Source organism: Loxodonta africana, chromosome 6, assembly GCF_030014295.1.
Source record: "Loxodonta africana isolate mLoxAfr1 chromosome 6, mLoxAfr1.hap2, whole genome shotgun sequence".
In the NCBI taxonomy this organism is placed as follows: Eukaryota; Metazoa; Chordata; class Mammalia; order Proboscidea; family Elephantidae; genus Loxodonta; species Loxodonta africana.
Genome location: NC_087347.1, coordinates 59,990,143 through 60,015,682, shown reverse-complemented (window position 1 = coordinate 60,015,682; position 25,540 = coordinate 59,990,143). Strand labels below are relative to the sequence as shown.

Sequence of the window (25,540 nt, the reverse complement as noted above, 5' to 3'; positions counted from 1 at the left end):
CTATGACAAAAATATGCAAACTAAGACTTCATTTTTTATGTTAGAAATTTTGATCCAAATGGTGTTTATTTGGATTAGCTTTCTATTGCTGCTATAACAAATTACTCCAAACTTGATGACTTAAAATAATACAAATTTATTATCTTTAGTTCTGGAGGGTAGCAGTCCAAAATGGGTCTCACTGGGCTAAATTCACGGTTCTAGCAAAGATTTATGTCTTCTGGAGGCTCTAGGGGAGAATCTATTTCTTTGCTGTTTCCAGCTTCTAGAGGTCTGTCAGTGAAGGCTTGCATGTTGTGACGCTCAGCAGGTTTCAGCGGAGCTTCCAGACTAAGGCAAACTAGGAAGAAAGACCTGTTGATCCACTTTTGAAAATCAGCCAATGAAAACCCTATGGATCAAAATGGTCCGGCCTGCAACTGATCACAGGGATGGTGCAGGAATGGGCAGTATTTTGTTTCATTGTGCATGGGATCATGAGTCAGGGGCTGATTCACCAGCAGCTAACAATAGAAGTTGCCTACATTCCTGGGCTTGTGGTCCCTTCCTTCATCTTAAAAGTCAGCAATGGCTAGTTAAGTCTTTCTCACACTGCATCACTCTGACACTGACTCTTCTGCCTCCCTCCTATAATGGCCCTTGTGATTTCATTGGGCCCACCAGGGTAATCTCAAGACTCATTTAATCACATCTTTAAAGTCCCCTTTGCCATGTAAGTTAACATAGCCACAGGTTCTGGGGATTAGGACTCAGACTTATTTGGGAGGCCATTATTCTGCCTACCACGACGCCCTTTTACATATTTGGTTATTTGATACTGGTTGTACTGCAAACTACTTCAGGGCAGGAACTGTGCTTTTATAAGTAGGCGTTGTTCCCCATCTCTTACTCTTTTTACTTTGGCAGCTGTGGTTGTAAGAAATGTAAACTAGACTTAGAAGATACAAGGTTCAGATTCAGGCTCTGACACTTACTAGATGTAACCTTGGACAAGTGACTTCAGTTTACCAGCCTCTGTTTTCCCATTTATCAAGTAACAATAACCCTGTCCATCAAGGTAGTTATGTAGATCAAATAAGATAATGTGTGTGAAGGTACTTCATAAGCAATGAAGCACTATACAAGTGAAGAGAGGTTTGTTTATATCATGTCTACACTGGAGCAGTGGGGAAGTGAATAATTGTGGAAAAGGCAGTAAATAAAGATAAAGTATGGATGGATGTCACCTCTCATTAACAATATATATTATATATCTAGACCTATATATATAGTATTATACTGTACTGTACCATACTATACTGTATAGGGTTGCTATGAGTTGGAATCAACTTGATGGCAGTGGAGTTTTTTTTGGTGCATATAAAGCCCAAATCAAACCCGTTTCTGACAAGTCAGTTCGGACTCATAGCGACCCTGTAGGACAGAGTAGAATTGCCCCATAGGGTTTCCAAGGAGCAGCTAGTGGATTTGAACTGCTGACCTTTTTGGTCAACAGTCAAGTTCTTAAACTGCTCCAACAGGGCTCCATATGTACATATATTTATTATGTAATAAAAGTTATTAAAGAGAGCCTTAAATGGATTATACCTTGGTCATTGAGACCACACCGATTTGCATTTCAACCTCTGTAATGGTAACACTTGGGAAAATCATCTCCTTGCTGCAACATGTTTTCACTTTGTAAGGAAGCAGATGGTACTAACAAACTGATGATTGCCCAGCTTTCTCAATAATATGTCATTTCCAAAAAGATAGACTGCTGATCTGCATTGAGGAAGAACGTGTATCTCCTTGCCATGCCAAAGCTTCTTTGTTTAAAACTATGGCTTACCTGCATGATTGTTAACTATGTCCCTTAAAAAAAGGAGAAGATCCTACCTTTATTTTTCAAATACAGTAATTGATTATCACCTCCCACCAACAGTGTCCTAGACAAGGTCAGAGGTCAGATTATTCTATCTATATCTTTTTCTATATCTATATCTATCTGTAACAACTTACTGGAACAAGTTCCCAGAGCCTGCTCCCGGAAGGGCTTGGCTCTAGGCTGTGGGCAAACCCTGGCCTTGCCAGTTCTTTGTGTAATTTCTAGATGACTAGGCTTTGCATTTAATAGAGAATGTACAACTTTTAGCTATTCTCTGGCCTCTCTGCCGTAAAATTTCCATCTCATTACAATTAAAACAATCAGACTCTAAAGCTCCCAGGTTTGACTTCCTCATCTTCGTGAATTTTCTGTCTAGATAGTTCTACACTTGTGACCATAAGAGGAAAAAAAGCCCATTGCCATTGAATCAATTCCAACTCATAGCGACCCTATACGACAGAGTAGAGCAGCCCCATAGAGTTTCCAAGGAGCACCTGGTGGATTTGAACTGCCGACCTTTTGATTAGCAGCTGTAGCACTTAACCACTACGTCCCCAGGGTTTCCACACTTGTGACAGTCCTATTAATTAATTAAATTAATTAGAAAGTTAAAAAACAAGAAAAATCGTTTGTTAATAAAAACTAAACTTATACTTCAGGGATTTTTCTTTTAATTGAAAATGTTTTCCCTGATATAATCTGTCATCCCTGGCACAGAATTATACAATTAGAGAACCTGTAGACACTATAGAAATCAATATAAATCCCGTATATGAGAAATCAGTTAGTCCAGTTCCCTTATTGCTTCTTGACTAAGACTCATGCAGTTAGGTGGTATTTTAACACTTTTTAAATGTTTTACTGAAACTAAACTCACATGATTTTTTAAAGCTCATCCCCTTTTTTTAAAGCTCATCCTCTTCCCTGCCCTTTTTAACGGGACTGATAACCATTCTTTTAAGACTTAAACACTGGCATGGCTTTTTTTTTTTAATCTTTAGTAAAGAGTTTTTGTTTTAAAATGTTACACGCTTTCAGGATCATTTCCCTCTCGTCCTTAGGGGAAAACAAACCCTCATTGATCAAGCAGTGAGTGTTTTCAAAAGGCCTGTATTCTTTGTACTGGGCTCCAGCAGAACCATCTGAATCACTGGTAGGAGGAGACAGAGATTTTGACTCTATGTTCACTGTGGTTGTAATCAGTGAATCCACCAGGCGCTCCTTGGAAACTCTCTGGGGCGATTCTACTCTGTGCCACTGAATAGAGCTTCATCCTGCTTTCTTTTGTTTACTTTGGTGACTCTTCTTTCTTGCTTTTGGAAAACAGATGTATTTTATTTTATTTAAAAGATGTTTCTGGACAGTCCTGTGTAAATTAACAGGACTTTCTTATGTTCATGGTTCACGATTTCAGAACTGATTTTTGTATTACAAATGATTGATTTTTGAGTATCCTGTGACTCCAAATACTTCGAGGTTTAGGGATGTTTATCTCTTGCTATTTTAAGCTAATATAATTATGTTTCTAGAGGCATTTGAAGACAGTTTGGAAACTGGTAAAGCACATAATCCTTTCATTGACACTAGTATCTCACTACTTATTATTTATCAGAGTTTCTTAAATGAGCACTCACCTGTGTTTTATTACTAAGTCAAATAAATCATTAACCTTCATTTTCATCTTCAGTAATATCTGGAATTTTAAAAAATGAGTTATTTTTTGTTATACTTTACTCCAAGAGGGAGACTGTATGACATAGAATAGAGGTTTCTATGAAGGGTAATGCTTATAAATGCTAGGAAGAGCTTGTTTAACAAAAACTCCTTTATGAGATGGAAATGGAAAAAAGTTAATTAAGAGAGCATGTGGGAACTTCTAACTAAGCTTTTGTATAAGAAGATTAATGGATAAACATCCCCAATACTTTTTTTTAACCCTTTAAAACATCAGTAAAGCATGTTCACTGATGAAAAAATGAGAAAATACTGAGAGGCAAAAAGAATATTAAAAACACCTAAATCTTGCCATACAGAGAAAACCAAATCATTGGCCATAGTTTATCTATGTATGTATGTGTATAAATTTATATTACTATAATTTACTCAGCCTACATCATACCATTTGGAGATTTTGTTGTTTTTATTTTGTATTATTATAACACTACTTTGAACATGCTTTTTAAGTGTTTGTTCCTATTTTTAATTTTTTTGAGATTCATTTCTCAAATGAAATTTAGAAGTCAAAGGAATGTGTGTTTTCAATACTTTTGATACATATTTGCCAGATAGGAAAACACTGATACAATCTATCTGTAAACCAAACTTGAATAATAGATAAAAAATGTATCTTGTAATTTGCATTTCTGTGAGGATGAGTCTTTTCTCATATGGTTAATAGCTGTTTCTATATTTTATTCTGTATTATCTATTCTTTGGAAACCCTGGTGATGTAGTGGTTAAGTGCTACGGCTGCTAACGAAACGATTGGCAGTTCGAATCCACCAGGCGCTCCTTGGAAACTCTCTGGGGCGATTCTACTCTGTCCTATAGGGTTGCTATGAGTCGGAATCGACTCGACAGCACTGGGTCTGGTTTGGTTTTTTATCTATTCTTTTGGTCTGCTACTCTACTGAAGCCTTTGTTTATTTTGAAAGGGAATATTTATTATATACATACATTTCTACTTAATGTTGCAGCTACCTTTTCTCTTGACAAGTTTGCCATCTTTTTTTTAAACAGCTTTATTGAGATAGAATTTACCCAAAAAACCAAACCCACTGCCGTCGAGTCGATTCCGACTCATAGTGACCCTATAGAACAGAGTAGAACTGCCCCATAGAGTTTCCAAGGAGCGCCTGGCGGATTTGAACTGCTGACCTTTTGGTTAGCAGCTGTAGCACTTAACCACTATGCCACCAAGGTTTCCATAGAATTTACAGACCATGAAATTCACCTGTTTATGACCATAATCTAACTTTATAGCATTTCTATCACTCTAAAAAGAAACCTGGTGTCCATTTATAGTTACTCCCCATTCACACCCCAACCCAATCTGCTTTCCGCTTCTATTAATTTCTGTTCCCATATAAATGGAATTATATAGTATGTCATCTTTTGGGTCTGGCTTCTTTCACTGAGTATACACACATATGGTAGCATGTATCAGCACTCGTCTTTTTGTTCCTGAGTGGTATTCCATTGAATGGACTACAAATAGTGTTTATGCATTCACCAGTAGATGCACATTTGAGTTTTTTTCACTTTTTTTCATGCAGTTATTGGCCACAGTGACATTAATTTAAAATACAACAGAACACCAGCAGCTGTCAATCATGCCATCATCATTTTCTCTCAGATTATTTCCTGTTTTATTTCATAGCATTTGTGACTCTTTGAAGTTATAAAATAGTTTGCCTATTATTTCCCCTTGAAAGTAGGGACCTTGTCTTCCTCATTTAATTATTATGTTCCTAACATTTAGATGTAGGAAGTGCCTGTGCTTTTTTATTTTTAATGAATGCTCAAAAAGATTTTGTCCTGTGACCTGTCAATTTTCACACAAAGAAGTAAGCAACGTTGGGAGGTATTTCTTAGGAAGTGTGGCTGAGCGAATGTGTAATGTTTGAGGTGAAAAGCTGTTTAAGGAAGCCTGCAAATTATCTTTTTTTAATTGAAGGTTGAATGTGGGGCGGCATTATTTTAATAGCCACTTTTTTGAGCAAAAAGCTAAGTTCTCTAGAGTCTTAAATAATTTCATTATTCACTGAAGTAATATAATAATGAATGAGAACCAAATGACTGAACACATATTTTTCTTCTAAACAGTTCACTGTTTTCCTTTTCTAACGCTCTGGCATTCTTCTTGACTTTGGACTTTTCAAAAAAGCTGACATAACCTTGTTGTTCCAAACAATATATTTTAGACATGAAAAGAAGAACAAAAAAATTTAGCTGTAGGGTGATAAGGTAACTTTATCTCATAAAAATAAGCATACCTTGTAACTCTCCAACGGGTTGAATATTGAATATTCAAATCAGAGGAAATGAAAAGAGTTGGCTATTATTAAGGGGGCAGAGTCTAACTAAAGGTGTGATAATCTGCCGTGTTCACTTTGCCCCTTTCCTGAAGCATTCAACCACAGGAGTCTGATAAAATGCTGGCAAAAATAGACATTACATTTTCAAGTCTCTAGTGATTTACTTGCTAATTAGCTTCAAGTTTCACTAGCAACATTTTCGTCTTTATGTATTTTTCAAAGTGATACTGTAGAGCCTTTTGTTAATATATATCATGCAGAGCAGTTTCTTCTAATTTTTCACTATTACGTAAAATACTGTTTTTTCCCCTTATTTGGGAGATCAGCACTAATCATCCATCATGTTTTATGGATTTATTGATAGAAATCTTTGTTCACTTGGTGGCTGTCTGAGGAAGCATTTCCTCCTGCACTGGAATTTCTGCAGTTGTCTGCCCTATCTCCTTTTCAAGGGTGACATCATAGCCCAAACAGCCTATAAAGTTCTAGCATCTCTTGAAGTTTTGACCTTAGGGCTGTGACTCAAAATATTTAGACTTCAGGGCTATGACTCAAAATATTTACTTCATTCCTTTGCCCAGGAATGGTTTCAGCCAGGTCGTGAATGAACTTCTTGTCACTGTTTGGAGAGCTGCCTTTCTTTTTCATTCTCCCCACTCACCCTCTATTCACACTCTGAGTGAAACTTTTGCCAGACGTTGAATTAAGTGTCTTAAGACGTGGGATCTGGAGAAAAGTTCTGATGGGCAAAGAAGAACTTCCTATTGAGTACATTTCTTGAGGAGATGGTACTTTGAGGTTATAACTGTTGCAGCTGAAGGCATTCAAGGGAGTGAATGATTTTTATTTTATTGAAGATCACTGACTAAGTTTTGGATGCCAGTGTATGCCAATGCAGTATATCCAGTTATATGTGGCTTCTCTTGTTTGGTAACGTGATTGAAAACACATGGTGCTGTAAGACATGGTTGTAGTAGTTCTTGAACAAGGGAGTGGTGTGAATAAAGTGTCTTAAGAGAGTTAGTCCAGTGGGAACAGATGAGATGTATGGAATGGAGATATATATGATTAGGAGAAAAGATACTAAGATGGTGGAATAGTAAGCTAGGAAGAGAAACCAAGAGTGTGGATTGGGTGTTGGCATAGAAATGATCTTTTATAGTCAAATAGAATTAAAAGACATTTAGTGGAATATAGAGGAAAAGGAAACTCTTACATATGAAATACACATTGGGGCCTTGAAAAAAATGTATTTGTCAGAATAAAATTCTGTATTGATGTCGTTTTCCAGAGGATTTATCACCTTAACTTAGCAATGAAGCTAGTATACCTCAGACCCCGAAGATAGCCTTATGCTGAGATTCTTGTGCATTTAGAAGAGGAAGTAGATGTGATTTTGAGAGAATATGAAGGTATCTTAAACCAGAATAGAAATATTCCTAAATATGAAACCGAAGGAGAGGTAGGGGATTGGTTAAATAAAATTTTCTGTGGCTGTGTAATGATGTACTATGCAAAATAGGAAACGACAGTGTAGATCTACATTTGTCATGTTGTTAAAGGGGCAAAAAAGTACATAAACTTATATATAGTAACAATTTTAATGTTATTTTAAATACTGGCTTAAAATATTCATTTTACAAATAAGATATATTCGTATGTATGAAACATGTCTAGACACCAAAATCGGTCATTTCTTTATGGTGGAGCTATGGTGATATTTAGATTCATCTTTACATATGTCTTACTTTATGTTTAAATTTGTTTTACAAGGAGTAAGACTTATAATTAGAATAAATACAATAAAGAGTTTAAGTAAAAAGAAATAGAAGATATCCTGTTGCTGGCCTTAAAGTACATGCAGTTGATTGCTATACTTTTAAAACTTATTTAGAAAATTTTCAAACCTATGGAAAATTTGATAAAGTAATACAGTGAACAATATGCCGTTCAGCGAGATTCACCCAATGTTGTAGATACTGTGACACTTTATCCCTAAATATTTCAGCGTGTATCTCCTAAGAACTAAGACATTCCCATACATGACTACAAAACCATTGTCACACTAGAAACATATCCTTACTGTGATACTATTATCTACTCTACAGTCCGTATTCAAATTTCCACAATTCTACTAATAAAGTCCTTTGTACCCTTTTTTTTTTTTTTGGACACAAATTCCAATCAAGGGTCACATCTTATAATAGGTTGCTGTGTCTCATTGGTCACTTTTAATCTAGAATGGTTCCCCAGTTTTTTGTCTTTCATGATATCACCGTTTTTGAGGAATCTTTACCAAGTGTCCTGTAGGCAGGAAGGCTTTTACTGGGAAGAACAGTGATGTCTGTCCCATTGCATCATTTTGTTTTTGAAATTGGAAGTTACAGAGAGTATGAGAAAACTGACGGAACTTTAAGCTATATCTCTCTGATACGGCACTTCTGTTCAGTCTAGGATTTCCTCTAACATAGAAAAGCTCCACTTTTGCTTGGACATCTTTAGGGTCTTGCTGAAAAGGTCATGTTTTAAATGAAAGCAGACACAGGAGGTAGCAGTTGTGAGAATGCTGTATTTTTTTGTTCAAATATATTAGCTTATAAACTTAGCTTCGTTTTTGGACTGGTTAAGATTACCTGAGTTTATCATGATGCTTATGGTCTCAAGGGACAGTGCGTAAAGGTGAATCTTTCCAAGTACCAGCTGTTTCTTTCACAGTTACACTGTATTTCTTCTGTTTCATTAATGCACAGGGGGAAAAATGCCTTCATTTGCTTTGTAGAAAGAAATAGATTAGAAAGCCAGCCACACACTAAGAGACCATAGGTAGCTGGCAGTGGAGTAAAAAAAAAATCCAGTAAATAACTTCTAACTGTAAATTTTTTGGTTATAAAATACTTGAAAAACTATTAAATGAACCCCATTCTTCAAGGGGTAAGCTTCTTTGTGGTTGTAGAAAAAGCATTATGTTTTTGGAATATATATATTATTCAGGATGTGATAGGCTATGTTTTGATAACAGCATGCTTCAATTACAAGCAAATCCCCAAATCTCAATGACTCCTTAAGAAAAAAAAAAGATTACTTCTTGTTCATGTCACCATTTAGTGTGAGTCATTTAGTTCTTGGTGGCTTAGAGACTTGGGCTGCTTCCCTCCAGTGATTCTGTCATCTGTTTGCCCAGCCTCGTGGGTGGGAGGTAGAACACATGAACTCACAATCTACTCTTAATTGACTTGAACTGGAAGTGACAGATGCTACTTTTGCTCTTATCTTATTGGCAAGAACTAGTTACATGCCTCAAACTAAGTATGGGAGAATAGGAAATGTAGGGAAGTGCATGGACCTTTGGTGAGCTGTAGTTCATTGTCATGTGGTATTTCCAGTAAGACCAACATAGTGAATGTGGACTTCAGAGGCAAGCTGACTATCATCGGACTTGGTTCTTATGGTGAAGAACATATACTAGCTAGTTCCATTTCTCCTTCTTCCTTCTCTCTTCTTATAAAGAAGATGCTTTTGTGGTCACTGACAAAGAACAGTGATGTTGAGACTGGATATAGAGGCCTTTGAAGGTTGACAAATTTTTTTATTAAAAAAATTTTTTAAAACAGTGGAAAAGTTGAGAGAATAATAGGAAACAACGTTTTGCTTTTCACTTTGCCTACTAGACACCTGGCATTATTAAAATCTTATTAAGTATTTTTTAGAACTATTCAATTGGTCTTAAGTCTTCAGAATAGAATTGACTAGCCATAGGTACTACCTTAAATGGGATGGGGTTTAGGGAACAGATTTAATCAAACCTTTTGGTGATATTTACATATTGGCTGGCATTCTTAAATTTGACAGTTATCTATTGCATTTGTTCAATATATTATGCAATACATGTTTGCTAAGAATGATTATTATAGACAGATTATAAGAGGAACTAACTGGACTTTGAAAATAATTAGCCTCTCCTTCCCAAAATAGGAGCCTTGATGGTGCAGTGATTAAGCACTTGGCTGCTAACTGATAGGTCATCAGTTTGAACCCACCCACTGCTACAAGGGAGAAAGTTGTGGCAGTCTGCTTCTGTAAGGATTTACAGCCTTGGAAACCCTATAGGACAGTTCTATTCTGTCCTGTGGTCACTATGAGTTGAAATCTCAATGGCAGTGGGTTTGGTTTTTGGTTTTCCCAAAATGTTTTCTGCATATGGTGTATAATTTTCTCCTTAGAGACTTTTCAAGGGAAAGGATTTTTATCTTTTTTTTTTTTTTTTTAATCTACAATGCTTTACATGAGTGCCTGGTACACAGGGAGTAATTTTCTCAATAGTGTAGACTCTCTATAAATGTTTAAATGTAGTGTGCCAAATCTAATCATTTCTAGCTACCAGTCAAATCATATCTCCTGCATTCTAACTCTTGTGTTATAGTGTCACAGCAGAAGTCTTAGTCCTTTACTACCACTGTTATACAATGAGGTTTTATAACCATTTATTATCATTGACAACTTTATACTGCAAAAAGAGCTTCTGAGGATACAGTGGGTAATCAATAAGTATTTGTTGCTTATCTAATAATTTAGCAACTGGAAAACTTTACAATTACTTTTTCACATCTGCATTATGACAATTGATGGAATTAATAACAACCCTGAGGCGCTTCTAAGTTGTTGTGTTTTATTTTTCAGATTTGTTGAAAATCCCTAATGCATATAAAGTATGTGAAATAAATGGCCAATGTAGTATTTGATTAATCAAAGTACACTATTTCTAAACCCAGCTGGATAAAGGAAATCCTGTTATACCAAGATAATATGTGTTTTTTTCTCACTATTCACAATATTCTTTTTTTAGGCAACAGAGATTATGCCAAGAATGATCCATTGGAGTTTAAGTCCCACCAGTGGTTTGGAGCATCTGTGAGGTCAAAGCAGGATAAAATTTTGGTAAGCTTTTTTAATATTTGCTCATTAAGTTTAGTTCATTTAGATGGAGATGTAGGAAGTTCTGTATTTTAAAGCTGATACTAAAATTCAGTGTACCCAGGGTGTAGGACATAAAGAAATAAGATACCTCTCATCTAAGACCATGCATCAATGAATACCAACTCTAATGTCCTTCAAAGACTTGGCTTCAGCTCCTTTCCACCTTCATTCCTACTTTGTTAATTTTTCCCCACCCCACTTGACAGCTCCTGTTATGGACTGAATTGTATCCCCCCAAAATGTGTGTTGTAAATCCTAACCTCTATGCCTGTGGTTAGAATCCCATTTGAGAATAGGTTGTCTTTGTTATGTTAATAGACAAGATTAGTAGAGGGTGTGTCTTAAGTCAATTTCTTTTGAGATATAAAAGAGATTAAACAAGCAAGCAGAAGAAGCAAAGATGAGAGAAGAGAGATGTCAAGTCACATGAAGGTTGCCCAGTAGTTGAAGCTCAGAAGAGATAAGAACCTTCCTCCAGAGCTAATAGAGAGAAAAAGCCTTCCCCCCTACACCTGGTACCCTAAATTTGGACTTCCAGCCTACTAAACTGTGAGAAGGCAAGTCTGTGTTTGTTAAAACCACCCACTTGTGGTTTTTCTTTTATTGTAGCGCTAGATAACTAAGACAGTTCCCTTCAGTTTTTTCTTCCCAGTCAGGCTTAGGAATAGTGTGCTTTTGATTAGTCAATACTCTAGTACCTCTTCTCTTCAAAAATACAGAAACAACCTTTTCTTTACCCCATCTTCACCTCTCTTACTGCCCCTATTCCTCTACTCCTTATCTCTGAAACACTTTTTTATAGTATGTAGTCATCTCCACTTTTTCACATTCTCTCTTCAGCCACTGCAGTCAGGTTTAGGTAGGCAAAGTCAAGGTCATCATTGACTTTCAGGTCACTAATCCACCTGTATTTATTCTTACCTTTCTTGCCCTGTCAACACCATTAACAAGGGGGATCCATCCACCCCCCCCCCCCAATTATGGGATTTATTGGGGAAGTAACAGAATCAGGATCAACACTGAAGTAACAGGAACAACGCAGAGTACAGTTCTTCAATCAGGACAGCTACTTCTTGGCCGTGCCTGCAGGCAAGCGTCTGCCACCAGGACCTGTTTGGGCCTGGTCTTTGCCCTGCTTTTGCAAATGTTACAGCTCTTTAGTACCCCCAAAAGTGCCCAGAGGCACCCAGTTCCTCTAGGAAGACTCCTGGCTGAAGACACTCATCTCTATTGCTTTAGTCTTCATCCACCATAGCCATCTGCCAGTCCCGTGCCACTGCCATCTCTCGCAGTGTCATGCTGCCTCCAGTGTTACAGCTTTCTCTGTGTCCTGGGTCTAGTCAGTTCTCAGCACAGGGACCCTGGGCCTAAAGGATGCACTCCACTCCTGGCTCTTCTTCTTCTTTTTTTTTTTTTGTTTTTATTCTACTTTAGATGAAGGTTTACAGAACAAACTAGGTTCTCATTAAACATTTAATACAAATATTGTTTTATGACATTGGTTAACAGCCCCACGAGATGTCAGCACTCTCCTTTCTTGACCTTGGGCTCCCTATTACGAGCTTTCCTGTCCCCTTTTGCCTTCTAGTCATTGCCCCTGGGCTGGTGTGCCCCTTTAGTCTCATTTTGTTTTATGGGCCTGTCTATCTTTGGATGAAGGGCATCCATTCTTTTTGAAATACTCTCTTCTTTTGGCTTGTGGACATTACACCCTCCTGGTTTTTCTCCTTTGTCACTGACTGCTCCTTTGCAGTCTTCTTCAATGGCTCCTCTTCTGCTCAAGGAGCCCTGGTGGTACAGTTGTCAAGAGCTCGGAAGCTAATCAAAAGGTTGACAGTTCAAGTCCACCAGCCACTCCCTGAAAACCCTGTGGGACAGTTCTACTCTGTCTTCCAGGTTTGCTATGAGTCGGAATCGACTCAATGGCAATGGATTTTTCTTCTCCTCAAATGGTGGGATTCCTATAGTTCTGTTCTGGACCCCTCTGTCTCCTCTACCTGTGTCTTTTATATAAGACTTTGGACGTATCCCGTGGCTTTAAATATAGCCTATAGGTTATTAGCGCCAAAATCTGTATGTCTAGCTCTTAATTCTCCCTGGAATTTTAAGTTACATTTCCAAACTGCTTATTGGACATTTCCATTTGGAGATCTAATAGATTACTCAAAAGAAACATGGCTGGAATAGGACTCTTGTTACCCTCCATCAAAATGCAAAAATGAATCTTCCTACCACTTATTAAGAGGCACAAATCTCCACTTCATCTACCAGCAAGTCCTGTCAGTTCTGCCTCCAGAATACATCCAAAACCATCAATAAACCTTCTTTTCCACTCTTTCTATCCTGCACCAAGCTACCATCATTACTCCCCTGGGCCAGTTTAATGATTCTCCTCATCTCTCCGCTTCCTGTCTTGCTCCAACTGCCCTCCATTCTCCATAGAAAGACCAGAGTACTTATTATTGTCCATTTTTTAAATATATATTTTATTATGTCTTACCCCATCAAAATCTAAGCTTTACGAGAACAGGGACCTATTTAGCTTTTCCCACAGCTATCTTTGCCAGTGCTTGGAATAGTATCCATCACATAATAGGAACTCAGCAAATATTTTTTGTATAAATGAAAGTTGCCTCATGAGAAAACTTAAAGTTCTCTTATTTCCCTTAAAATGTATATTTGCTTCATTGTTGGATGTAATAACATTGCCCTGGACAGGAGTAGAATTGGAAAGATACTAGGTGAAACCATATGAAATTGTAGTTTCCATAGTTCCAGAACAGTCACGTGTTGGCAATTTCGTATGGTTCCTCTTAGTATAATTTAATATAAGGTGGAGGTACATTTGCAGTTTGACAATAACATCTAATTAATATTTTCTGTGTATAGAACTACCATGTGATGAAGAAGAAAGGACTGTTTGACTGGGGAGGAATTCAGTGATAGTGACCATCTGGTTATTTGGTCTCCTATTGCTTTTTTCTCAGCCACAGGCCAATTCTGGGGATGGATGAGGAAGATTGATGTTCCCGGGGTCTCCGGGGGAGGGCTAGACCACTTGGTAGTCACAGTCTGGATTTTTTAAATTCTTTTATCCATTCAAAAATTTTTAGGCAGCATACTTTGTGCCAAGCTCTACATTCGGCATTTTGGAATCAAATGGAATCAAACAGACAGTGTTGTAGTGAAGAGCAGGAACCTCAGAGTCAGGCTGGGAGGATTCATCCCCCGTCCCTGCGCTGACAAGCCATGTGATCACGCTCTGCTTCTGTTTCCTCACCTGCAAAGTGGGCTTAATAACTGTACCTACCTCTAGGGTGGTTGTGAGGATAGATGAGATAATCCACACCAAGTGGATGCCCAGTGCTTGGCACGTTAGTAAGCCTTGGCAAAGCTTAGCTGTTATTGTTGTATTATTATGGTGTGTCATGAAGATAGATGAACAACTGTAACGTACTGTGGATTGGCAGTGTGCTGGATGACAACTGAAGAGGACACCTAAACCAGTCTGAGGAGAGGGGGAATTTTGCTTCCTGGAGCTAGCCAGATGATGGGGAGGGGCTGGGGACAAAGAACAATCTAGGCAGAGGTAGGGACTGGCTTTAGAAAAGGTGTCCAGAAAAAAAACAGTTTGGTGTATCCACAGAGTAAATTCCACTGTTGCTGGAATGTTCTGTTGGAATCATGGGTGGTGAGTAGTAATGGGGGAGATCAGAGAATGACAATGCAGCTGGCCTGGTCTGGTCTGTGGTTGTTCTTCAGGCATAATTATTTACAGTTCTGCTTTCACTCAGCATTTTCCCAGTTTGGACCATAAATGATATGCTCATTCTATTTGTAGGCCATGCTAAGGGGCTTTGACTGTTTTCTATATAGATCTGAGAGTCTTTGAAGTTTCTTATTAATTCATTTTTTATGTTGAAATATTTTGAAATAAATGATAACGTGAAGCTTATAAAAAAGATCATTTTCCTGCATAATCAGAAAATCAGCTACAATGAGCAACTGTTTATCTCTAATACCAAACCCAAAACCAAACCCGCTGCCCTGGAGTCGATTCCGACTCATAGCGACCCTATAGGACAGAGTAGAACTGCCCCATAGAGTTTCCAAGGAGCGCCTGGTGGATTCGAACCGCCAACCTCTTGGTTTGCAGCCCTAGCACTTAACCATTATGCCACCAGGATTTCCTTATCTGTAATAACCAGTCCATATTCAGATTCTCCCAATTGTCCCCAAAGTGCCATTTGAAGAGTTTATTTTAAATAGAGATTTGCATTTCAAACGGATCTTTTGGACACTAATCCCCTGGCCAGTTCCCAGACTGCTGATAGGTCCATGATTTCCATGAGTGCTCTTTCTCTTCCTCAGAATTCACAGGCAGATCCCTCTGGAATCTGGAGTCTAGATCTCAGACTACTCGTCCTTTCACCACATAGCAGTTGCCCGTTGGCCTCTATTGGTTTCAGGGCATAGTTGTAACCCTATGCAAAACTGTCCACTTTAGTATAAGGCCTAGAATACATAACTTGCTGTTCTTACTTATTATTTGTTTTGTCAGAGCTTGTAAGTGAGCCTGAAAACAATTACTACTTTTTTTTTAAAACTTCCTAACTATAGGACTAATATCGATTGCTTACACTGGGATTTGATTGAATACAGTAGACTCATTTTCTGTTATTTATATGCAAAGCTCTTTGATTCTTTTTTTTTTTTATTATTGTGCTTTAAGTGAAAGTCAGTCTCTCACACAAAAACTTATATACACCTTGCAACATACTCCCAATTGCTCTGTCCCTAATGAGACAGCTCGTTCCCTCCCTCCACTCTCTCTTTTCGTGTCCATTCTGCCAGCTTCTAACCCCCACTACCCTCTCATCTCCCCTCCAGGCAGGAGATACCAACATAGTCTCAAGTATCCACCTGATCCAAGAATCTCATTCCTCACCAGCATCCCTCTCCATCCCTTTGTCCGGTCCAATCCCTATCTGAAGAGTTGGCTATGGGAATGGTCCCCATGCTGGGCCAACAGAAGGTCTGGGGGCCATGACCACTGGGGTCCTTCCAGTCTCAGTCAGCCTATTAAGTGTGATCTTTTCACGAGAATTTAGGTCTGCATCCCACTGCTCTCCTGCTCCCTCAGGGGTTCCCTGTTGTGTTCCCTGTCAGGGCATTCATCGGTTGTAGCTGGGCACCATCTAGTTCTTCCAGTCTCAGGCTGATGTAGTCTCTGGTTTATGTGGCCCTTTCTGTCTCTTGGGCTTGTAATTACCTTGTGTCCTTGGGGTTCTTCATTTTCCTTTGGTCCGGGTGGGTTGAGACCAATTGATACGTCTTAGATGGCTGCTTGCTAGTGTTTAGACCCCAGACGCCACTCTCCAAAGTGGGATGCAGAATGTTTTCTTAATAGATTTTATTATGCCAGTTGACTTAGATGTCCCCTGAAACCATGGTCCCCATACCCCTGCCCCTATTACGCTAGCCTTTGAAGCATTCAGTTTATTCAGGAAACTTCTTTGCTTTCGGTTTAGTCCAATTGTGCTGACCTCCCCTGTATTGCGTGTTGTCTTTCCTTTCACCTAAAGTAGTTCTTATCTAGTATCTAATTAGTGAATACTCCTCTTCCACTCTCCCTGCCTTCCCCCCTCTTGTAACCATCAAAAAGTATTTTCTTCTCTGTTTAAACTCTTTCTCGAGTTCTTATAATAGTGGTCTTATACAATTTGTCCCTTTGCAACTGACTAATTTCACCCAGCATAATGCCTTCCAGGTTCCTCCATGTTATGAAATGTTTCACAGATTCATCACTGTTCTTTATTAATGTGTAGTATTCCATTGTGTGAATATACCATAATTTTTTTATCCATTCACCTGTTGATGGGCATCTTGGTTGCTACCATCTTTTTGCTATTGTAAACAGTGCTGCAGTGAACATGGGTGTGCATATATATCTGTTCGTGTAAAGGCCCTTATTTCTCTAGGATATATTCCAAGGAGTGGGATTGCTGGATCGTATGGTAGTTCTATTTCTAGCTTTTTAAGAAAGCACCAAATCGATTTCCAAAGTGGTTGTACCATTTGACATTCCCACCAGCAGTGTATAAGTGTTCCACAGCCTCTCCAACATTTATTATTTTGTGTTTTTTGGGTTAATGTCAGCCTTTTTGTTGGAGTGAGATGGAATCTCATTGTAGTTTTGATTTGCATTTGAAAACCCTAGTAGCATAGTGGTTAAGAGCCATGGCTGCTAACCAAAAGGTTGGCGGTTCAAATCCACCCGGCACTATTTGGAAACCATATGGGGCAGCTCTACTCTGTCCCGTCGGGTCTCTGTGAGTCAGAATTGACTCAATGGCAACGGGTTTGGTGTTTTGATGGCTAATAATTATGAGCATTTCCTCATGTATCTCTTAGCTACCTGAATGTCTTCTTTAGTGAAGTGTTTGTTCATATCTTTTGCCCATTTTTTAATTGGGTTGTGTTTTTGTAGTTGAATTTTTGCTGTATCACGTAGATTTTAGAGATCAGGCACTGATCAGAAATGTCATAGCTAAAAACTTTTTCCCAGTCTGTAGGTAATCTTTTTACTCTTTTGGTGAAGTCTTTGGATGAGCAAAGGCGTTTGATTTTTAGGAGCTCCCAGTTATCTAGTTTTTCTTCTGTATTGTTAGTAATGTTTTGTATACCGTTTATGCCATGTATTAGGGCTCCTAACATTGTCCCTATTTTTTCTTTCATGATCTTTATGATTTTAGATTTTATATTTAGGCCTTTGATCCATTTTGAGCTCGTTTTTGTGCATGGTTTGAGTTATGGGTCTTGTTTCATTTTTTTGCAGGTGAATACCAATTCTGCCAGTACCATTTGTTAAAATGACTGTCTTTTCCCCATTTAACTGACTTTGGGCCTTGGCCAAATATCAGTTGCTCATATGTGAATGGACTTAAGTCTGGACTCTCAATTCTATTCCATTGGTCCGTGTATCTGTTATTTTACCAGTACCAGGCTGTTTTGACTACTGTGGTGGTATAATGTTGTCGTTGCTAGGTGCCATCGAGTTGGTTCTGACTCATAGCGACCCTGTGCACAACAGAACGAAACACTGCCTGGTCCTGCGCCATCCTTACAATCATTGTTATGCTTGAGCTCATTGTTGCAGCCACTGTGTCATTCCACCTCGTTGAGGGTCTTCCTCTTTTCCGCTGACCCTGTACTCTGCCAAGCATGATGTCCTTCTCCAGGGACTGATCCCTTCTGACAACATGTCCAAAGTATGTAAGACACAGTTTCACCATCCTTGCCTTAAAGGAGCATTCTGGTCGCACTTCTTCCAAGATAGATTTGTTTGTTCTTTTGGCAGTCCACGGTATATTCAATGTTCTTCGCCAACACCACAATTCAAAGACGTCAATTCTTCTTTGGTCTTCCTTATTCATTGTCCAGCTTTCACATGCATGTGATGTGATTGAAAATACCATGGCTTGGGTCAGGCACACCTTAGTCTTCAGGGTGACATCTTTGCTCTTCAAGACTCTGAAGAGGTCCTTTGCAGCAGATTTACCCAATGCAAGGCGTCTTTTGATTTCTTGACTGCTGCTTCCATGACTGTTGATTGTGGATCCAAGTAAAATGAAATCCTTGACAACTTCCATCTTTTCTCCGTTTATCATGATGTTGCTCATTGGTCCAGTTGTGAGGATTTTTGTTTTCTTTTTTTTTATGTTGAGGTGTAGTCCATACTGAAGGCTGTGGTCTTTGATCTTCATTAGTAAGTGCTTCAGGTCCTCTTCACTTTCAGTAAGCAAGGTTGTGTCATCTGCATAACGCAGGTTGTTAATGAGTCTTCCTCCAATCTTGATGCCCCGTTCTTCTTCATATAGTCCAGCTTCTCATATTATTTGTTCAGCATACAGATTGAATACGTATGGTGAAAGAATACAACCCTGATTCACACCTTTCCTGACTTTAAACCAATCAGTATCCCCTTGTTCTGTCCAAACAACTGCCTCTTGATCTATGTAAAGGTTCCTCATGAGCACAATTAAGTGTTCGGGAATTCCCATTGTTCGCAATGTTATCCATAGTTTGTTATGATCCACACAGTCGAATGCCTTTGCATAGTCAATAAAACACAGGTAAACATCCTTCTGGTATTCTCTGCTTTCAGCCAGGATCCGTTTGACATCAGCAATGATATCCTTGGTTCCACATCCTCTTCTGAAACTGGCCTGAATTTCTGGCAGTTCCCTGTCGATATACTGCTGCAGCCATTTTTGAATGATCTTTAGCAAAATTTTGCTTGTGTGTGATATTAATGATATTGTTCTATAATTTCCACATTCGGTTGGATCACCTTTCTTGGGAATAGGCATAAATATGGATCTCTTCCAGTCAGTTGGCCAGGAAGCTGTCTTCCGTATTTCTTGGCATAGACAAGTGAGCACCTCCAGCGTTGCATCTGTTTGTTGAAACATCTCAATGGATATTCCCCCACATGTCTGTCAGTTTGTTGTACTGTGGGGGCTTGTGTGTTGCTGTGATGCTGGAAGCTGTGCCACCGGTATTCAGATACCAGCAGGGTCACCCATGGAGAACAGGTTTCAGCTGAGCTTCCAGACTAAGTCAGACTAGGAAGAAGAACCCAGCAGTCTTCTTCTGAAAAGCATTAGCCAGTGAAATCCTTATGAATAGCAGCGGAACATTGTCTGATGTAGTGTTGGAAGATGAGTCCCCCAGGGTGGAAGGCATTCCAAATATGACTGGGAAAGAGCTGCCTCCTCAAAGTAGAGTCGACCTTAATGACTTGGATGGAGTAAAGCTTTCAGCACGTTCATTTGCCAATGTGGCATGACTCAAAATGAGAAGAAACAGCTGCAAACATCCGTTAAGATTCAGAACCTGGAATGTATGAAGTATGAATCTAGGAAAATTGGAAATCGTCAAAAATGAAATGGAATGCATAAACATCGATATCCTAGGCATTAGTGAGCTGAAATGGACTGGTATTGGCCATTTTGAATCAGAGAATCATACAGTCTACTATGCTGGGAATGACAACTCGAAGAGGAATGGTGTTGCATTCATCATCAAAAAGAACGTTTTAAGATCTATCCTGAAGTACAAAGCTTTCAGTGGTAGGATAATATCCATACACCTACAAGTTAATATGACTATTATTCAAATTTATGCACCAACCACTAGGGCCAAAGATGAAGAAATAGAAGATTTTTGTCAGCTGCTGCAGTCTGAAATTGATCGGACAGGCAATCAAGATGCATTGATAATTACTGGCAACTGGAATGCAAAAGTTAGAAACAAAGAAGAAGGATCAGTAGTTGGAAAATATGGCCTTGGTGATAGAAACAATGCCGGAGATCAAAAGATAGAATTGTGCAAGAGCAACGACTTCTTCATTGCAAATACCTTCTTTCACCAACATAAACGGCGACTATCTCACATGGACCTCACCAGATGGAACACACAGAAATCAAATTGACTACGTCTGTGGAAAGAGATGATGGAAAAGCTCAATATCATCAGTCAGAACAAGGCCAGGGGCTGACTGTGGAACAGACCATCAATTGCTCATCTGCAAGTTCAAGCTGATACTGAAGAAAATCAGAACAAGTCCAGGAGTGCCAAAATATGACCTTGAGTATATCCCACCTGAATTTAGAGACCATCTCAAGAATAATTACTAATGACTGAAGACCAGACGAGTTGTGGAATGCCATCAAGGACATCATCCATAAAGAAAGCAAGAGGTCACTGAAAAGACAGGAAAGAAAAGACCAAGATGGACATCAGAGGAGACTCTGAAACTTGCTCTTGAGCATCTAGCAGCTAAAGCAAAAGGAAGAATTGATGAAGTAAAAGAACTGAACAGAAGATTTCAAAGGGCGGCTCGAGAAGACAAAGTAAAGTATTATAATCACATGTGCAATGAGCTGGAGTTGGAAAACCAAAAGCAAAGAACATGCTTGGAGTTTCTCAAGCTGAAAGAACTGAAGAAAAAATTCAAACCTCGAGTTGCAATAGTGATGGATTCCATGGGGAAAATATTAATCAACGCAGGAAGCATCAAAAGAAGATGGAAGGAATACACAGAGTCATTATACCAAAAAGAATTAGTCGATATTGAACCATTTCAAGAGGTGGCATATGATCGGGAACCAATGGTACTGAAGGAAGAAGTTCAAGCTGCTCTGAAGGCATTGGTGAAAAACAAGGCTTCAGGAATTGATGGAATATCAATTGAGATGGCGGTATAAGAGGTTCTAAAATCAGGTAGAATGAGGTCTCCCACTTTGTTCTTCTTTTTCGGTAGCCCTTTGATTCTTAATGATGCTTATGTAATAAGAATAACGACGATAGGTAACACTTATTGAGGACTTATATTCCAGGTACTAAACATTTTACGTGAATTGTCTCATTTAATCCTCACTACAACTCTTGGAGATAGGTACAACAAACTGGTCCATTTATAGAAAAAGAAACTGAGATTTGGAGGTTAAGTAACTTGTCCAAAAGGCCACTTGTGTAGTAATCGGTGGAGCTGAAATTCATATGCAGGCAATCTGATGCCCATAGCCCGTACTGCTTGCCACTGCTTGTACTTTATCATTGAGAAGATGGTCTGGGACTTCATTACACATTTTTACTTTTTTGTCTTAATATTCTTAGAGTGTCTTAAAGTTTCTCAATAAAGCAACACCCCTCTTCCTCCATTGATGAATCAGAGTGAAAGCAAATAACCAGAGTCTGGAGTACAACCCTTAGCAGTTTCCTTCACGCTGACTTTTGCATTGTCTAAATATATCCATGTGTGTGTTTAACATAAAAATAATGCTTAGAAATACTTACCATCAGTTAAAATTAACAGCTCCAAGGTGACGAGCCATATTTATGCTATAGTTCCATATAGCTTACCTGGCAGAGTACTGATCGGCATTAGAAATAATAAATTTTTAGCACTTGGGGTGGTACCTGACACATGGTAGATACTCAGTGAGTGATAGCTCTTTCCTCTGCAGCAAACAACAAAAACAGCAATAAAATCCCTTATCTGTACGTGAACTGCCTTGTAGCCGTTCTTCATAACCTCCCTTTTCTTTGAATTATTATGTCCATAAGCCAGGGCACTAAGTCAGCTTGCCGTCCTGCTGACTCACTTCTGAACTGTGTATCTTCCTTAGACTTTCCCTTCTCGGTTCCCTTGCTCTGTACTGTCATTCATTCAACAAACCCTTATCCAGTGACCTTTCAGGTTCCACACTGTGCTATCATCTCATGGCCCCACTACCAGCCTCTTATCACTCCGTACTATTCCAAAGTATCTCACATGCGCGCGCGCACACACACACACACACACACACACACTGCACGTAAGTTCAGCTTGGCCTTCAGATAGTGTGTTGATGATTGCAGCATATCTGTGGTCCAGACTGGCTAACTAGAATGCTGATGGATTACAGACGTGTGCTTATTTGTCATGGGATTTTTCTGCACTGCATGGAATGACTGGAACCAGTTAGGCTTAGTCATGAAGAAGGGAGCTACTGAATACTGCTTAGAGTGAAGGGGAAATGATTGCGTAAGAAGTAAGGGTCCAGACATTTTGCTGTGGGTAGGATAAAATCAAATAGACAATTCTCCATGGTTATGAAAATGTTATAGTTTATTTGTAAAGCTGATTGAACCTAATTTTTTAGTCTTTCACTAAGAAATTTTATTTTACTTTTTTTTTTATTGTGTGGAGCCCTGGTGGCTCAGTGGTTAAAGAGTTTGGTACTAACCAAAAGGCTGGCAGTTTGAACTCAGCAGTGCTTCACGGGAGAAAGATGTGGCAGTCTGCTTCTGTAAAGATTTATAGTCTTGGAAGCCCTATGGGGCAGTTCTACTCTGACCTATGGGGTCTCTGTGAGTCAGAATCAATGGCAATGAGTGCTTTTTTTTTTTTTGTCATGTAAAGTTTTACCTTCTTAGGCCCTGAAAGAAACTACAGTAGGAGTACAGGTTGGAGGAAGGGAGAAGAGACTAAAGAGCTGTAAGAAGCTTTCTAGGAATAGGGGACAGTGCCCTTGGCTACTAATTGTCATGGTCTCTAGGGACATATCACTATGACCTTACTACTGTACTTTAGTACTTGTTAGATGAGCTCATGGTCCATACCTACAGTACGCCCAAACCAAAAACCAAACCCATTGCCGTCGAGTCAATTCCAACTCATAGTGACCCTATAGGATAGAATACACCTGATCCGTAGGGTTTCCAAGACTGTAGTGTTGACTGGAATAAACTATCTCTTCTTTCCCATGTAGCCTGTAGTAAAATAAGCATAATTTAAAACCCCTGGTTTTAAGGGATGTTTATCACCATTAAAGGAAGATGCCATTGCACAACTAATTCAAGAAAAAGTCGACTTCCCTGTAATTTCAACCTCTTATCAGAAGCACCTAACTTCACTTCCTTTTTCTTTTTTTAATTGTGGTAAATATATATAACAAAGGAAACCCTGGTGGCATAGTGGTTAAGTGCTAGATCTGCTGACCAAAAGGTTGGCAGTTCAGATCCGCCAGGCACTCCTCGGAAACTCTATGGGGCAGTTTTACACTGTCCTATGTGGTCACTATGAGTCAGAATCAACTCCGTAGCAACGGGTTATATATAACAAAACATTTGTCAATTTAAGTCTTCACGTGTACAGTTCAGTGACATTTATTATATTCATCGTGTTGTTCAACCATTACCCTTATCCATTCTTTACTTTCTTCTTACATGTCATCCTTCTTTCCTTATGCTTAGTGAGGACTTACTTTGTGTAAGGAACTGGACTAGGGAAACAGAAAAATGAGTAAGATACTGGCCTGCCCTTGGAAAACGTATAGACTAAAAGATGGAGTGGAGGGTGGATGAGTTCACAAATACCTCTAATACAAATTAGAATGCACGTGCTGTAAAGGGTACAGAGTGCTATGAGGAGTCAGAGAGGGAGACAGTACATCTGATTGTGGGGCATTAGGGGAGAATTTGCCTAGGAGATGAAATTTCAGCAGGTCTTTAAAGAATTAGAGGTGGTGGATGGGGTTGAGAAATGGGAACATTCTAGAAAGAGAGAGATGCAAAGAAGCAGAAACAAGAAGATGGAGGAAATAATCCATTCTGGAGCATTGATTATGTGTAGAGAAGTAGGAACAATAGCCTGTTTTCAGTTTTTTTCAGAGTGAATATAAACCAGGTGTTGATGTTTGCGATGTTTGTGTTAGTGTTTTGCTTCAAAAAGTATTATAGGAAATCCACTGAAATGTTTTCAGTAAATTAAATTGCTGTACTCTTGGTTGATTACTATGTTACTAAAACGTGTGCTGTTCTCCTGCATATACATTGTGTTGGAATCTGTAACTCTGAAAACAAAGAAGTCTTTGGTTATTTCCTAAGTGAATAAAAGAAGTGCTCTTCTTACATAATAAATTAAATGCTTTATAATGTAAGGGGGTCCCCTTTGTACATGAGAGTGTTATTTAGTTCAAGAGTCAGTTCAGTCTGTTACTTTCAACTGAGCATGTAACATCAAAATGTGCTACCCAAAATAATTATTTTACAAACTGTTTTGGAAAAAAAAAATTGTATTTGGACTACAAATTACAGTATTCAGAAAAATATGAGAAAAGTACTTCTTTTTATATCTTTATCCAATACCATGATGAGCAATTTAAGGTATAGGTATTATTTTTATTAATGCTTAGAAAGTGATGTTATATCCTGAGGTAGTATAGATTGTATGAAGTGCTATTTTTTTTTCAGAATTTTTATGTCATGAACTGTGCCCTTTGATTTTAGGCCTGTGCCCCACTGTACCACTGGAGGACTGAAATGAAACAGGAGAGAGAGCCTGTTGGAACATGCTTCCTGCAGGATGGAACAAAGACTGTTGAGTATGCTCCATGCAGATCAAGTATGTATAAGAAGTTGTACTAACTTTTAGGGGGAATGGAAAGCCTCGTTGGTTAAAAATGTGTGTGTGTGTTCCCTGTAAGCTTGCTGTGGAATGAACGTTTGTGTGTGAGATTTGTAGACATATGTGATGTTTGATGAGGGCAAAATGAAAACAGTCCTATTAAGGTAAAGAAATTACATATGTGCAGTAAACAGGTTTACTTTGTCTCCTTAAGAACTAATTTTCATCTTCCTTGGTTAGCAATAATTAATGTGTATTTTAGAAACCGGTATTTTTGATCACTTTTAGTCAAAAGATGCTCAACTAAGTCTCTTTCAGTAGAGATGTTGGAACCCCCACACCTAAAGAATCTGACTCATTAGGTCTAAGACTCGGGCATCTGCATGTTGAACGAGTTCTATAAGGTAACTCTGATGAATATCAAAGTTTGAGAATGCACTGCTTTATATCAGTAATGATAAAGAGCCAGACTTTGTATCAGAAGGTGAAAAAGCAAGCTCAAGAATTTGAGTCTCCTATTTCTTGCTCTTAATCAGAGTTTATTAGTTTATCACCATGCTCATCCCTCTTTTGATGATCCAGAAAACCCCATGCTCTTCTCAAGTATTTTTTAAAATGTTGTAACTAAAAATGATTTTGGGCACTTACGGTTTTGATTTTATCATTTCAAACTCTGTACACCCCTTTTCCCTTGGAGATTCAGAT

The 25,540-nt window shown here is 38.7% G+C and overlaps 1 protein-coding gene across 2 annotated transcripts in view; it reads left to right on the top strand.

Moving 5' to 3' along the window:
• The window catches only part of ITGAV (integrin subunit alpha V), a 106,377-nt gene that overhangs the window by 26,179 nt on the left and 54,658 nt on the right, over positions 1-25,540 (top strand). For both annotated transcript variants that reach the window (XM_010602778.3, XM_010602777.3), the window contains exons 3-4: positions 10,748-10,839; positions 24,718-24,832. In XM_010602778.3, the coding sequence (XP_010601080.2) occupies positions 10,748-10,839; positions 24,718-24,832 (207 nt within the window). The remainder of the gene's footprint in view (positions 1-10,747; positions 10,840-24,717; positions 24,833-25,540) is intronic.